The sequence below is a fragment of the Pygocentrus nattereri genome, chromosome 26, assembly GCF_015220715.1.
Source record: "Pygocentrus nattereri isolate fPygNat1 chromosome 26, fPygNat1.pri, whole genome shotgun sequence".
Lineage (NCBI taxonomy): Eukaryota > Metazoa > Chordata > Actinopteri > Characiformes > Serrasalmidae > Pygocentrus > Pygocentrus nattereri.
Window position 1 is genome coordinate 3,732,264 of NC_051236.1, and position 15,441 is coordinate 3,747,704.

At 41.1% G+C, this 15,441-nt stretch overlaps 1 protein-coding gene across 3 annotated transcripts in view; it reads left to right on the forward strand.

The window, feature by feature from the left end:
* The window catches only part of cntn4 (contactin 4), a 344,140-nt gene that overhangs the window by 63,844 nt on the left and 264,855 nt on the right, over nt 1–15,441 (forward strand). For all 3 annotated transcript variants that reach the window (XM_037535160.1, XM_017711697.2, XM_017711698.2), the window contains exon 2: nt 1,789–1,926. In XM_037535160.1, coding sequence (XP_037391057.1) covers nt 1,872–1,926 — 55 coding nt within the window. In that variant the 5' untranslated portion in view covers nt 1,789–1,871. The remainder of the gene's footprint in view (nt 1–1,788; nt 1,927–15,441) is intronic.

Sequence of the window (15,441 nt, forward strand, 5' to 3'; positions counted from 1 at the left end):
GGGCCGTCCCCAAACTGTTCCCACAAAGTTGGGAACATGAAATTGTCCAAAATCTCTTGGTGCTGAAGCTTTGAGTTCCTTTCACTGGAACTAAGGAGCCGAGCCCAACTCCTGAAAAACAACCCCACACTATGATCCCCCCTCCACCAAACTTTACACTCGGCACAATGCAGTCAGACAAGTACCGTCTCCTGGCAACCGCCAAACCCAGACTCGTCCATCAGATTTCCAGACGGAGAAGCGTGATTGGTCACTCCAGAGAACACGTCTCCACTGCTCTAGAGTCCAGTGGCGGCGCTTTACACCACTGCATTCCACGCTTTGCATTGCGCTTGGTGATGCAAGGCTTGGATGCAGCTGCTCGGCCATGGAAACCCATTCCATGAAGCTCTCTACGCTGTTCTTGAGCTGATCTGAAGGCCACATGAAGTTCGGAGGTCTGTAGTGATGAACTCTGCAGAAAGATGATTAAAATGATTAATGATTAAAGGGTTCTTTGCACGGTGAAGGTGTTCTTCAGATTGAGCCCTTTTCAAAAGGGTTCTGTGTAGCACCAAAAAGGGTTCTTCTATTATTGCAAGCTTGACAGAAAGGTTCTACATAGAATCATATGCAACACATTCTCCATCAATCTGAAGAACCATTTCACAGTGCAAAGAACCCTTTTAATGATGCAAAGAGTGTTCATGGCTCTATATACTATTTTCTTTATTAAAGAACCCATGAAGAACCATCGTTTTAAAGTGGTCTCTGTTACCTACCATGTTTCCAATCACTGTATAAAATATGCACACGGCTATTTTATTACGCCTATTACTGGATTATTACTAGCCTATTCAGTAAGAGGTGCTTGTTTTGTTTAATCAGAGTGACTTTTATTCCTATTCATGTGTTTGCTTGTTCAATAAGGTAGTTTGTGAGACAAATTTAAAATTTAATAAACCAATAGAGAAGAAATTGCCACATTTTTGTGTCGGCCTTAAAAGGTTAAACATGTTAATAACACTCATAAGGAATGTAATTCAGACAGCCACTCCGTTTGGTGTGGAATGCTCTGTTCAAGAGAAACCCGCCGAGTCAGGATTGTTCACAGTGGTGGTGATAGGAACCAGACGTCCACCTCTACAAGCTCCCTCACAGAAAGTTCCTACATGAAAGGGTAATGAATTCATTGCCTGATGTCTGAGACGTTGATTTATATGATGGGTTTGAGAGAAAGATTTGGCCTAACACACCTCATTCATAGTGGAAGTCTACATGCAGGGTGTTGTGAGGCAAAATAGTCCCCAAATAAAACTTATGTGTTCAGATTCTCCACTATTTTCCCATCACCACCAGTTCATATTAAAGCTCAGAAGACACCTGTGGGTTCTTTGCTGGTTTTAGATGGCAAATAAAATGCCTACATTTGTGTTGTAGCCATGGTGACCCCTGGTGACCCCTATCGCCACCGCTGTAAAGAATTCCGAGCCTGTTCGTTTCTCTATGAAGCATTTGGCATCAGAATGCTCTGAACGACTGTTTACATCTCAGTGATTGAATTATGGTGCTCTTTAAAGCCTTTAGCAGGATTGTTTACCTCCTTTCTGAAACTGAGCACTGGAATTTGGGCTGGTTTGTCACAAATCCTCTCGTCCGGGTTGAGTCACAGATCTACGACCAGTGGACCAGGAAATCAATCTGAGACGGAGCTCAAAGTTCCCCACACGCTGTAACTCAAGCAGCCATTCAGAGCAGGAGATTCCTGCGAATGCATTAAAATCTCCATTTCCATTTTGTTTTGGGCAGAGTGAAGCGCAAAGCCGGTTCAGGAAGGATTCCATACATACGTGATCGGATGTGAGTCGACTTTGACCCGTCGGAACCCGAAGATGAAGTTGCTATGGAAACTGCTGGTGCTGCAGTCATTCATGGGGTGCCTCGCAGGTAAAGTATCTTATTAAGAACTTTTTTTTTTCTTTTTTTTTTTTTTGATGCATGCATGCCAGCCACTCTTTGTGAAGCCTGTCTCCTTATTCATATGTATTTAGGGCAGGTTGCTGTACAAAAAGGCACAGCCGAGCCCAGAACGCGCCGGAATAAAGCGCTCGCCATTGGCAAACATTAATCATATATGTATTATTTTTTCCATTAAGATACAAGTAATGGAGTTGAGCGATTTATTTAATAGGATGGGAGTTGCTAGAGTAAATAACAGGATCCAAGAGGACGGCTCAGAGAAAGAGGGTCGGCTGCCACTGGGGGAATTGTTTTGAATGTAAATGAGGAGATTGAGCTGTAAGATAGGAAGCTAAAATGAAGAGAAAAAAAAATTAATTTGAAGAGTGTGAACTTCAATAACGCAGAAACGTATTTATTTATTTATTTATTTATTCGCTCATTTGTGCGTTTTATAGCTTATTGGTGAGCTATGGAGTCACTTGTGGAGAGGATAACACACTTCAGGCTCCAAAACCCAAACCGATCACATGAGCTTTATAAATAGAAGTAGAATTTACGCCATTGGGTCAGTGGTCAGCACCATTCACGCTGCTATTACAACCCTCTAAAAAGAGAAAATGAAGACTCTGGGGAAACGAACGAAGACAGGCTCTCTCTTTCTCCCTCCCTCTCTGCCTCTGGCTCCTTTTAAGTCTGGGAAAAAAAAGTGTCTCTAATTAAATATAGTGAAGGGAAGTGGGGATATGAGTTTAGCTAAAATTCCTATCTTGAATTTGCGGCATGTAAAAATCGTACAGCTCTGTTTTGCTGACTGATGTCTTTATTAATAAGACTGTTTTTTCCTGAAGGCTCTTTTTGCAAATTAGATTTTACCTGCAGGGGCTTTTCAGATGAGCACAATATGATTTGGAGGGGTTTATTATGCCGGATTTACCTTCAAATATTGCTGAGGTCAGAGCTGGACAGTGTAGATGCTGTATATAATCAGTGCCAATATGCTTTGCGAGATGACTTCAGAAGATCCACACATTCCTCTTATGTCACACTTCAGTCAACATTAAGAGAGTCCTGCTGCTGCAGTCGCAGACTCACACGACTTAGATGTATTTCTCTTCATGTACACTGTAGCTGAATCATAACGATGCCTAAGGCCCTTCACATTTATCGTAAAGCTGATAATAGTGGGCTTTTCCTGACTTGCTGAAGGACTGTGGGATGAAGTTCTGACATACAGCACTGTTCAAAAATTTACTCACACTGTTTTCATTAATATTAAAATTCTTTTTATTGCTGATGCAACTACAAAATGATTCTTTTATGAAGCTGGTACTGTACAGCTGCGTTGGTTTCAACTGGCTGATACATTATAAACCACAATGCTGAAATTGAATTGAGTGGATTTTGACTTTTGTTTTACCTAAATCCTGTTCACAGATCTAAGAGAAAAGAACAGCCACTAGCTTTTAACCTTTCAGAGAAATAGGAGCCTGGGATACTTATTGCATAGAACATCTTAATGAATTTTGGCTGTAAGTTTTTTCAATAAGCTACATGAAATCTCACACTTTACCGTAGGGCGCTGTTCATAAGGCAACATGACACCTACATGAGCTTGACATGACAACTGACATAACCCTACATAACTGTGTTTAAATGCTTGTTCCAGTAAGCATCATTCGCTATAAATGTCATTTGCCAATTTTTAATAAAAAAGTGAGCTAAAGCAGCCTTTATGACAGATGATGCGTGTTGTAATAAGCATTTATAAGTAGTTATGTAGGGTTATGTCAGTTGTAATGACAACCTTATGTAGGTGTCATGTAGCCTTATGAACAGCACTGTAAAGTAAAGCGTTACCAAAATCTCTTTGGGAAAATGTTTAAATAGAAAAAAAAAAAATATTATTATTATTATTATAAAATAGAATTTGAGGTTTTATCAATCAGGTTTTTGATGGTGGCAACTTTTAAATGTAAAAGTACAGTTTTAAATGTGTCTCTTAAGCATTTAACTTAAGTGCAAGTGGCCACTGCTCTTGCATGAATGGACATACCTAGATGGCCACTAAGTGTACAGACTTCCCTGTAAGGACTTTGACCAAACTTCATACATACATTTATGAAGGCTGAAGGATTCATTGTTTTATATTGAATTCTGTTATGACCCAGAAAATGGCAGGTTTGTTTACGAAGGCTCGAACCTGAGGTGGGGTGATGGCTTCAGGGATGAGCATATGTCACAATAACAAACAAAACCTCCGTTATGGCCTGACCCTAGACCGGGTAGTGACAGAATCGGGGGCTCGTCCAGGATACACGATTCAAAAGAGCACAGTTTTCAAATCAAACAAGCTGCGGGTTTTACCTTCTTTTATCAATAATGTTGTCTTTGAGTATTAAGACGATAGTATTAATGTATTTTAATAACTCAAATTGCCCATAGATGCGTTTGACCAATCAGAAGCAACCAAACATCACAACCCCAACTTTCTGACACTCAGGATTCAAATCTCAAGTCTGAAAAAAGGTTATGTGCTATTTGTGTGAGGTCGGTTAAAAGTTTCAAATTAAAGTTTACAAATTTTCACAGGTGTTAAAAACTGAAGTGCTGACCCTCAAACTCAAAAGCCAGTTTTCATTTAGTATTTACACATCTCAAGAGCGGTTTGGTGTGAAATGTTTGATTGTAGAGACTCAGACGTCTTTACAGTGGTGGTGATGGGAACCAGGCGTCACCATGACTACAACACAAATATAGACGTTTCATTTACCATCCAGAACCACCAGTGAACCCACTCGAGTCTTCTGAGTTTATGTGGAATGTTAATAGTAAAATGGTAAAATATTGCAAAATAATAGAAAATAATACATTTTCAGCTAGTTATTATTTTGTCTTACAACTCCCTGCATGTAGGAATGCATATAAAAATTATTTCAGGCCAAAACCTTCTCAAAACATTCAGACATCAGTGTCTGCATATTCGTAACCATTTCATGCAATGCTTTTCTATGAGGGAGCTTTTAGAGGTGGACGTCCGGTTCCTATCACCACCACTGTGAACGGTTCTGACTTGGTAAGTTTCTCTAGAACGGAGCTTTTCACACCAAATCGCTCTGACTGACTTTGTTGACATCTTAAGGATTTAATTATGTGGAAATTCCCCTTTAATACCAAAATTCTCTTGTTTCTTGCAACTTATCCCTGGACGTCACCTTGTAGAAAATACCTGCAATTTAAATTGCAATTATATATCTTTCTGAGATCATCGAACCCTGGATTTATTCGATTTAAAATGCAGTAAAGGCATGTTACCGGCGCAGAAACTGCATACTGAGCCATTCCTAGTATAACTAAGCAAACCACATACATAGTCACTGCACATCAGATCAGAAACAGCACCACAGTGCAAAAGTCCACAGGCTCTTTTCTAGTGAGTGATCTCAGTGTGTCTCCCTGCAATTTCAGTTAGCGGTGGGCGGCACCAGTCGCTTTAGTGTTGTACTTCCTCTAAGCATGGGCTGTGGGACTGACAGAAAAGGTCGAGCTACCTGGAGAACCAGGCACAGAGAGAGAGGCTGCTCAGAATGCCAAAAGGTGGCTGCAGTGATCTCCGTCCCCTGCAGGACGTCTTCTTTTGTTCCCCCAGAACACACGGTGACAGGACTCACTGTCTCCTCCACACACATACTCAACCGTGCACACGTCACACACACGGCTGCCCTGTTAGCATAGCATTACCACACACACTCCCGAGACACACTCTGCATCCTAATCCCTCGCCTGATTCTTCCTTTGTTCTTGGCCGGCTTGCTGGCAGGCCGAGCGCAACAAGAGGCTAAAGGGGGTCATTTGCTCTCTCAGTTTTGGACATAACGATTTTTAATATTTTATAGGCACGGTATGACCAAAAGTATTTGGACACCCCTCTGTTTATTGACTGCAGTGCTTCAGCCACAGCCCATTGCTATCAGGTGAATAAAATCAAGCACATAGTCATGCAGTCGGGCAGTAGACCATGTTGTGCTGAAGAGCTCAGTGAGTTTAAATGTGGCACTGTCATAGGATGCCACCTTTGCCATAAGTCAGTTCAGAAAATATCTGCCCTGCTAGGTCCACCCCTGTCAACTGTAAGTGCAATTTCTGTGAAATGGAAGCATCTAAGAGCAACAACAGCTGAGCCATGATATGATAGACCACTGCTGAGTGCAGAAGCACATAAAAATCACCTGTCATCTGTTGCAGCACTCACGACTGCCTTTTGGAAGCAATATTAGCACAAGAACTGTGTGTCAGTTGGCCAATAGGCTGCACACAAGCCTAAAATCACTATGCACAATGCCAAGTGTCGGCTGGAGCGGTGTAAAGCACCGTCACTGGACTCTGGAGCAGTGGAAACATGTTCTCTAGAGTGATGAATCACACTTCACTATCTGGTAGTGTGATGGCTGAATTTGAGTTTGGTTATATGCCAGGAGAACATTACCTACCAGAATACATAGTGCCAACAGTAAAGTTTGGTGGAGGAGGGATAATGGGCTGGGGTTGTTTTTCAGGGTTTGGGGCTCTTGGTCCCATTGAAGGGTGATGTTAAAGCTACAGCAGACCAAGACATTTTAGATAATTATATGCTTCAAATTTTGTAACAGTAGTTTGAATAAGGCTCCTGAGATGCAGCATGGCGCAGAATGTAGTTCTTAATTAGCCAACTGACTGATATGGTATTTCATCGTTTTGTTCTAATCAGAAGAGCGAACAGAGAACCATGTTTCATGAGCGGTGAAATTGGTGGCATTTTAACATATTCAGATTAGTTTTAAATTATGGCTGGAAAGGGTTAATATGTACATTTTCACTGTAAGCACCCAATCAGCTACCCTTTAGCATCTGAAACAGATAGATTTCAGTTTTTGATTGATTGATTTCTTTGAACTCCTTTGAGAGCGAAAAAAAAATCTGCAAATTACATTGCAAGTGGCAATCTTAGGGGTCCAAGCACTGTGTGCACTATGAAGCAAGTAGAGCAGAAATGATGGGTTTTCCGAATGACATGATATTTATAATTAATGTGTGGTCTCACAAGAAAATGCCTGCTAGATAGCATACACATTGGTCTTTTGACCTCGGTATGGTACCAAAATCTTAACAAACAAGGCAAATTACCTAGAAAGCAGTACTACATTTAGACATGACTTGTATTTGCTTGATTGTGGCAGACCGCATCATCTATGAAGCCTGTGGAAAATCTAAAATATGTGGCTAAATTAGCTTAGTCTGTCTAGCAAATACATATTTCTGGGTGACTCATTTACCACAGCTTCCAGTCCATACTGTTTACCTGTATAAAATACAGTTGTAGTTTTGGAGGTACAGTTGTATAAGGCTGAATTATGGGAAATTTTGTGTCATAGAGGTTCTGCATAAACTCCAGCAAATAATGCAGTTACTGTTTTTTTATATACAGCATAAAAAGTGATCTTGCATTCGGAAGGGTGGAAGTGTAGGCATACTGCATTGTGTAAAATTCACTCGGCAGAATTTTAAAAAGTATTATAATGATAATAAAACTGCAATAATTAAGTCCCTGTCCGATCTGTATAACACTCCAGAACTGATCAGGAGCTCGCGGGTGAAGTTAGAAAAAGAGGCTTTACTGATTGAAACACTTTCTAAACTCATAGTCAAAATAGTCCATAACCAGAAGGTGGGCAAAATCCAAAAGGGCAGAGACAAAAAGCAAAAATGCACAGCAGTCAGCAGTCATGTGATCCCAAGGGAGCTCTGGGAGTTGGAGTTCTCAGATAGACCTGATCCAGATGGATGTGTGACAATCTGATTGTAGGAGAAAACATTAATAAAACATTAAACTTTAACCACTGCTGTTGATGCTAATGATTCCAATGCTAGAAATGCACAATATAGGTATTAGTGAATGTGTACAGTGTGGAGGCTGTGAATTTAAGGGTTACTCTCTCTAGAGTTTGACACCTATGGATTTTCCCCTCGCCACTGAAAACAGTTGAGCTTACCGCACAGTAGCCTGGGGGGACTGCTGTTGCACCCCTCCATGTTTTATGTTTATCCTTAACATGCTTTCATAAAGGCGTTCTCGGCGGTTCTCCCATTCAGCAGTTTTCGACTCAGGCACCTGGGATGCCATCTGAAGAGACGAAATGTCTCAGCTTAGCTTAGCATTTCACAAAAAGAGGAATCGAGAGTTGAAGCTCCTTCAGGGAGCGGATGAAGCCTCCACCGACGCGGCCAGCTGAAACACTGTCGTTTAGCTTCTGAATAGGTCGGGCTTGGGTGAGATAACCTTGGCAGCTTGACAGGTCTGGCGTCTTATTTTGCTTCATGTCTCTTAAGACATGTTCCTTGTAGAAGTGAAAGAACGCAGACTTGCTCCTCTTTTCAGATTTTACAAACGGACCAATTGATGTTCATGCGGTGCTCCAGACTGAGGTGTTAAATAAGCAAAGTTTCCTAATAGGAAGGATTCTTATTTACGTCTTCTTCTGAGTCTACTTTCCTCAAGGCTGTGAATACCCAACACTGTTCCATGATTGCAAATTTGTTGGAATTCACATCAACTTATTCATTTCATTTGAGGAGCAGCAGGCTCCTCTGGCATCTCAGAGTTAACAAGAAGCATTCTTATTTACATCTCCCTGTTTCCTCAAGGCTGTAAAACACAGTGTGGACCCTCAGTTGCAAATCTGTAGATATTCACCTGATGAAAATGTTAAAAACAGGTTGAGCTTGAGGAATGCAGATTTCCTTTAGTCCCTTCCACAGAAAAGAGTTGACCTTGTCTGGGAAACCAGACTCTTCCTATCGTTAGAGAGTCTGGCTCATTTCATAGCTTACCACAGACAATGAAAGCCTACTTTTACAGGAAAGAGGTGTTTGACTGAATTGCAAAACAACCAACACCAAACTACTGGTTTTGTAAGAGATTTTCAAAATGACGCTACAACAAAAACAGACCTGCAGGAAACAAATTGATATGCATGTCAACAAGCACAGGTTATCTTGCTTAACACATTCAAAGAAAACTCTTGAATGGCATAAAAAAATATGATGGTGGGAATTTCACAAAGATTTTCCAACCCAGTGCCTGCCTTTACACTGTGTGCAGAATTATTAGGCATATGAGTAATTTTGATCACATCATCCTTTTTATACATGTTGTCCTACCCCAAGCTGTATAGGCTTGAAAGCCAACTACCAATTAAGTAAATCAGGTGATGTGCATCTCTGTAATGAGAAGGGGTGTGGTCTAGTGGCATCAACACCCTGTATAAGGTGTGCTTAATTTTTAGGCAACTTCCTTTCCTCTGGCAAAAGGGGTCAGAAGAGAGATTTGACAGACTCTGAAAAGTCAAAAATTGTGACATGTCTTGCGGAGGGATGCAGCGGTCTTGAAATTGCCAAACTTTTGAAGCGTGATCACCGAACAATCAAGCGTTTCATGGCAAATAGCCAACAGGGTTGCAAGAAGCGTGTTGGAAAAAAAAGGCACAAAATAACTGCCCATGAATGAATGAAAATCAAGCGTGAAGCTGCCAAGATGCCATTTGCCACCAGTTTTGCCTTATTTCAGAGCTGCAACGTTACTGGAGTATCAAAAAGCACAGGTGCGCGATACTCAGGGACATGGCCAAGGCAAAGAAGGCTGAAAAACGACCACCTTTGAACAAGAAACATAAGATAAAACATCAAGACTGGGCCAAGAAATATCTAAAGACTGATTTTTCTAAGGTTTTATGGACTGATGAAATGAGAATGACTCTTGATGGGCCAGATGGATGGGCCCGAGGCTGGATCAGTAAAGGGCAGAGAGCTCCACTCCGACTCAGACGCCAGCAAGGTGGAGGTGGGGTGCTGGTATGGGCTGGTATCATCAAAGATGAACTTGTGGGACCTTTTCGGGTTGAGGATGGAGTGAAGCTCAACTCCCAGACCTACTGCCAGTTTCTGGAAGACAACTTCTTCAAGCAGTGGTACAGGAAGAAGTCGGTATCCTTCAAGAAAACCATGATTTTCATGCAGGACAGTGCTCCATGTATCACATGCATCCAAATACTCCACAGCGTGGCTGGCCAGTAAAGGTCTAAAAGAAGAAAAAATAATGACGTCTCCCTTGTTCACCTGATCTGAACCCCATAGAGAATATGGTCCCTCGTAAAATGTGAGATCTACAGGGAGGGAAAACAGTACACCTCTCTGAACAGTGTCTGGGAGGCTGTGGTGGCTGCTGCGCGCAATGTTGATCGTAAACAGATCAAGCACCTGACAGAATCTATGGATGGAAGGCGTTTGAGTGTCATCGTAAAGAAAGGTGGCTATATTGGTCACTGATTTGTTTTTGGTTTTGTTTTTGAATGTTCATTTCTAAGTTTTGTGTTGTTGTATTGGGTTACCTGGTGAAAATAAACAAGTGAGCTGGGTATATGTTTGGTTTTTATTAAGTTGCCTAATAATTCTGTACAGTAATAGTTACCTGCACAAACAGATATCCTCCTAAGATAGCCAAATAAAAAAAAACCCACTCCAATACTTCCAATAATATTAAGCTTTGATATTTATGAGTCTTTTGGGTTGATTGAGAACATAGTTGTTGTTCAATAATAAACAGAATCCTCTCAAATACAACTTGCCTAATAATTCTGCACACACTGTATACCAAAGATACACTGACCAGCCACTTTATTAGGTACACTTACCTTGTATTTAACACACCACCATGTCAGTGTTGGTGCAGTGCTGAGAATGACCCACCACCCAAAGAGTACCTGCTCTTTGGGGGTCCATGGGGGTCCTGACCACTGAAGAACAGGGTAACAAAGTATCAGAGAAACAGATGGACTACAGTCTGTAACTGTAGAACTACAAAGACCAGCTATATAGTAAGTGGAGCTCACTGGACCTCAGCCGGTTGCAGTGGGGAGGAGTGGAGAAGAGAGCCATCAAGCTGGATAGTTTTTACCGCCAAAACCTCACATGGTTCGACACCTCTCATGATGCTCATATATCAGCAGCATTTCCTTGAAGAATATAAAGTTGCATTTTACAGTGAAACTCATAATCACAAGCTACACATTTGAATAGACTATGTTGTGTATTTACCACAGTTTATGTCTGCATGGTTGTCAGTGGAGCGTCCAACCAATGAGGACTGAGGGCATCATCCATAAGATTATAATATCATATGTCATCATGGCGCTCCAACCAAAGTTGGACAAAAGCTCTAATTGACATGCAACGTACTCAGCCAGGTGGCAATCAGACTACGTAGCACTGTGTTAAGCCTAATAAAGTCACTTAAATGAACCATGTATGTCATGAGCACCAACAAACAAGCTTTATAACAGAACAAGCTATTCACAAAGATAATTTGCTCTGAGCAGCTCTCAGCTGTCCATTATTAGAGCAGGATGAAGGTGGGAAAAGGTCAGATTCATTGCTTTTGCAGCATTGGCCGGCACCAACTCCAAGTTCAGCCCTGCTGCCGTGATAACACTGAATGATGGTGCATTCACTTTAAGTTATCATTAAGGTCTCAGCCCCACAAATCAGATATGTTTCTGATCTAGGACCACATATGAAAATGGCTTATATATGATATGGAAAAACAACAGCATGTTTATTTAGTGATTGGGTCAAGTATGAACACTTCCAGCTCGTATCGTGATTGCATTGCGATCGGATCAGTCAAGTCACAATCGGAGTTGTACGTTTCCATCCGTTTGCGGTTACTTGAATGGAAATGAGTCCGCTGAGCGCTGACTAGATGGAGGATATTCAAGGCTGAAGTTCCCTAAACCAACAGCCTCCTTGTAGTCTGAGCTGATGAAAGTGTCCAAGCTGAGCTTGGCTACTTGTATCGTTTTTATGCAGGAAAAGTATAGTTGGAACTCACTTGGTCAGGCTTGATGAAATCAGGCCAAATCTAATTTGTGCCACTTCAGTCTGATAATGTGAGCATAGCCTTGGTGTGAAGTGTCTAGCTTCTTGTCTCTGGGATTACAGAGCTGATTTATTCAGCTTTGGCCACTTGTTGTTGATTTTTGACTACTTTTTCAAATTTTTGCATTTCGTATCCAGTTCCACCAACTAGTTAGGTCTCCACCAAAAGCCCAATAACACCAACGCTAGGAGGGGGAAGGCTAGTACAGGCTTCCTCCGAGACCTGTGTAGATGCACTGCATCTTTCCAGACTGCCACTCATGCAGTATCACTGAACAGCCAAACGCACTCAGAGGAGAACACCAACCGCCCGTTCTTTTACATCAGCTAACAGACGCTTGTGCTGAATAGCATCTCGCTGGGTCATTGGGGCAGATGGGGAGCCACCCTGAGCTCAGTCCTGATACCAAAGTTCTAGATACAAAAGTCAGTGTAGATACCCAGAAAAAAGGATTGGAGTTGAGCTCAGAACTCCGTGCCATGCAGCGCCATGCAATACAATACAATAAACTACAATACACAGTGCATTCAACAATAAAGTAAAACTACAAAACACAGTGCAACACAATAAAATATGATATACAAGCCCACTCCCAGCCACAGGCGGCAATGCCGTTGTCTTTTAAGATAACCAGGCCAATTTGTCTTTTCTAACCTTCCATTTTTTAACATAATTTGTAAACACCAGCTGCCATTTACATTTAGTTCAAATTTTGAGATGAACAGTCTGACAGGAATGCCTTGGAATAAAGCAGAAGGATATATTTTTGGCATTCACTTATATTAAAAGTTAGGAACGATTTTTCCTTCTCCTGGAAAGTCACCATTTTGGGAATGCGGTGTTTTTATCTGTTAGCCACGTTTCTCTCCCAAGCCTTACAGTTTCCTACAGCTCTTAATGAGGTTTCTTATGAATACCTCAAAACCTTTTAGGTCTTCATTACAAAGTGCTACTGGCCCAACTCTACATGTAATTAAGCACACATTTGAGCCAAATAGCTTTCATGCTCTGGGCGGTCCTCTCCTGAAGCCTCCAGATGTCTTTGATTGGATGTTGATGGGCTTTTCCATTTGTCGGGGTCCGGAACGTCAAATTGAGAAGCCCATCAGTGTGCATTTTCTCCTGCGTTAATTCGCCGACGTATCACTCGGATGTAACAAAATATCCAAACTCAGTACTCTTCCAATTGCCTTGATGTTCTCTGTCCTTTTTTCTGTTTATGTTCAACAGTGGCAGGTGAAAAGACAAACAGCAGGACGCCTGAAACCAGTCATTTGGTGACCAAGTTATTCATGGCTTGTAAAGGCGAGGCCCAGTGGGGATTCTGTAAACAGCATTTTCGCAAAACAATTTTGACTTCCGCGCGGTGTTATGTCCTAAGAAGCATTCGCTTTCAGACCCACTGCTGGCGTATCGAATACAAATGCTAATAGTACCGTAAATGACTTGCCTCGACTGGCTCTCCACATTGTAAAACAGTGCAATCATGATTTATTTATTTATTTATTTACTTATTTACTTATTTCATGGGGAGGACGGGGAACAACCCAACACGTTTTTGTTTTTTTTGTTGAATAACTGTCAAAATATTTAAGCTGGAAGGATCATATTTTTATCCAAGCAACATAAACATCTCTGCTACAAACGAACACTTGAACTTTGCTACTATCACCTGTCGTTCATGTACAATTCCACCCAAAATGAGAGGAGGCACAATGTTACAATTTACCCCATGGGTGGGTTCACTGTAACAGACAGGGGGTCAGTTTAACACCTGCTAGAAAAGTTTGATGACTCTGTGCAAACAAAGTTAATTCAATGGAATTCTATGCTGTAGGAAACACAAACGTTTTTCATATATTTGCCTTTCAGTTTTCCATTGCACTATATATTATCATCTATAAGACAGACACGTCAATCGATACACACTTCAGATTATACATGAACACTCACATGAGTCTGTGTGTCAAACAGTGACAGACAGCAAATTAAAACACATCAGTAAAATATGAACATTGTTTCTGAATAACTACAGCTTTACCAACTGATAATGTCATTTTATTATTAATACATACTGTGCAAAAGTCGTAGGTGCCCAAGACACATTTTCAAAATCTATTTATTTGTGTAATTTGTGTTTATTTGCTGAGAAACGGGTTAATAATTGAATAAACAAAATGTATAGAATATTAATTAATAACGATTATATATATATATATATATATATATATATATATATATATATATATATATATATATATATAATAAACAGTGGTTTTCTGGATGATGGTGTGTTTGTTTACCCATTTCCAAGCCTCTCCTCGAGGAAGTCCAGTATTATATGTAGTTATAAAGCAGCTCCTGGTTTGACCAATCAGAGCTCAGTAAATTGAGCTCATGATGTCATTGATGATATTAACGAGTCTCTGTGGCGGCTGTGAAGGTGTCAAGGAAAAACATGGACCCCAAGAAATCCTTGTTCCTTTTTATTGTTTTTCTGTTTATTTGAATTATGAATACGACTTTATTCTAATGTATATTGTGATAAACTCACTGCTGAGGTCAACTGTTTAAACATTTGCTTAGACGCCTGAAACTTTCCCACAGTGCTGTATTTATTTAAAACCAAAATAATTTGATCTGATACTACATTGTCAGCAACAAGATGGTGATTAAAGTGATATAAGGTTGGATTTTGTGATTTACACAAACAGCTCAGTAAACCCATTCTTAATCCATAGGGTTTAATATGATGTCGGCCCACCCTTTGCAGCTATAACAGCTTCAACTCTTCTGGGAAGGCTTTCCACAAGGGTTAGGAGTGTTTATGGGAATTTTTGACCGTTCTTCCAGAAAGTGAAGGTCAGACACTGATGTTGGACGAGAAGGCCTGGCTCACAGTCTCCACTCTAATTCAGCCCAAAGGTTGTTCTATCAGGTTGACTCTGCAGAAAGTTGGCGACGTCCTATGCGCCACAGCATCCGCTGACCGCTCTGTCATTTTACGTGGCCAACCACTTCGTGGCTGAGTTACTGTCGTTCCCAATCGCTTCCACTTTGTTATAATCCCACTGACAGTCGACTGTGGAATATTTAGTCGTGAGGAAATTTCACGACTGGACTTGCTGCACAGGTGGCGTCCGATCACGGCACCACGCTGGAATTCACTGAGCTCCTGAGAGCGACCCATTCTTTCACTAATGTCTGTAGAAGCAGTCTGCAGGCCTAGGGGCTCGGCTTTATACACCTGTGGCCATGGAAGTGACTGGAACACCTGGATTCAGTGATTTGGATGAGTGACTGAATACAGTCAAAATATAGTGTACGTGCCCTGAAACACTCTTTGGCTCAGATCCCTTTAAAATCCTGACGAATCGGTCTGAGCTTTGGTGGGAGGACGTAGCTAGGAAATGTCGTGATGTGGCCGTAAGCTCATGCTGCTTGACCTCATATAACAACGTAAAACGTCCGTGTTAATTTGTGACCCACATTAGATTGTTCCTGACACTCCTCTACTATTCATCATTTGTACA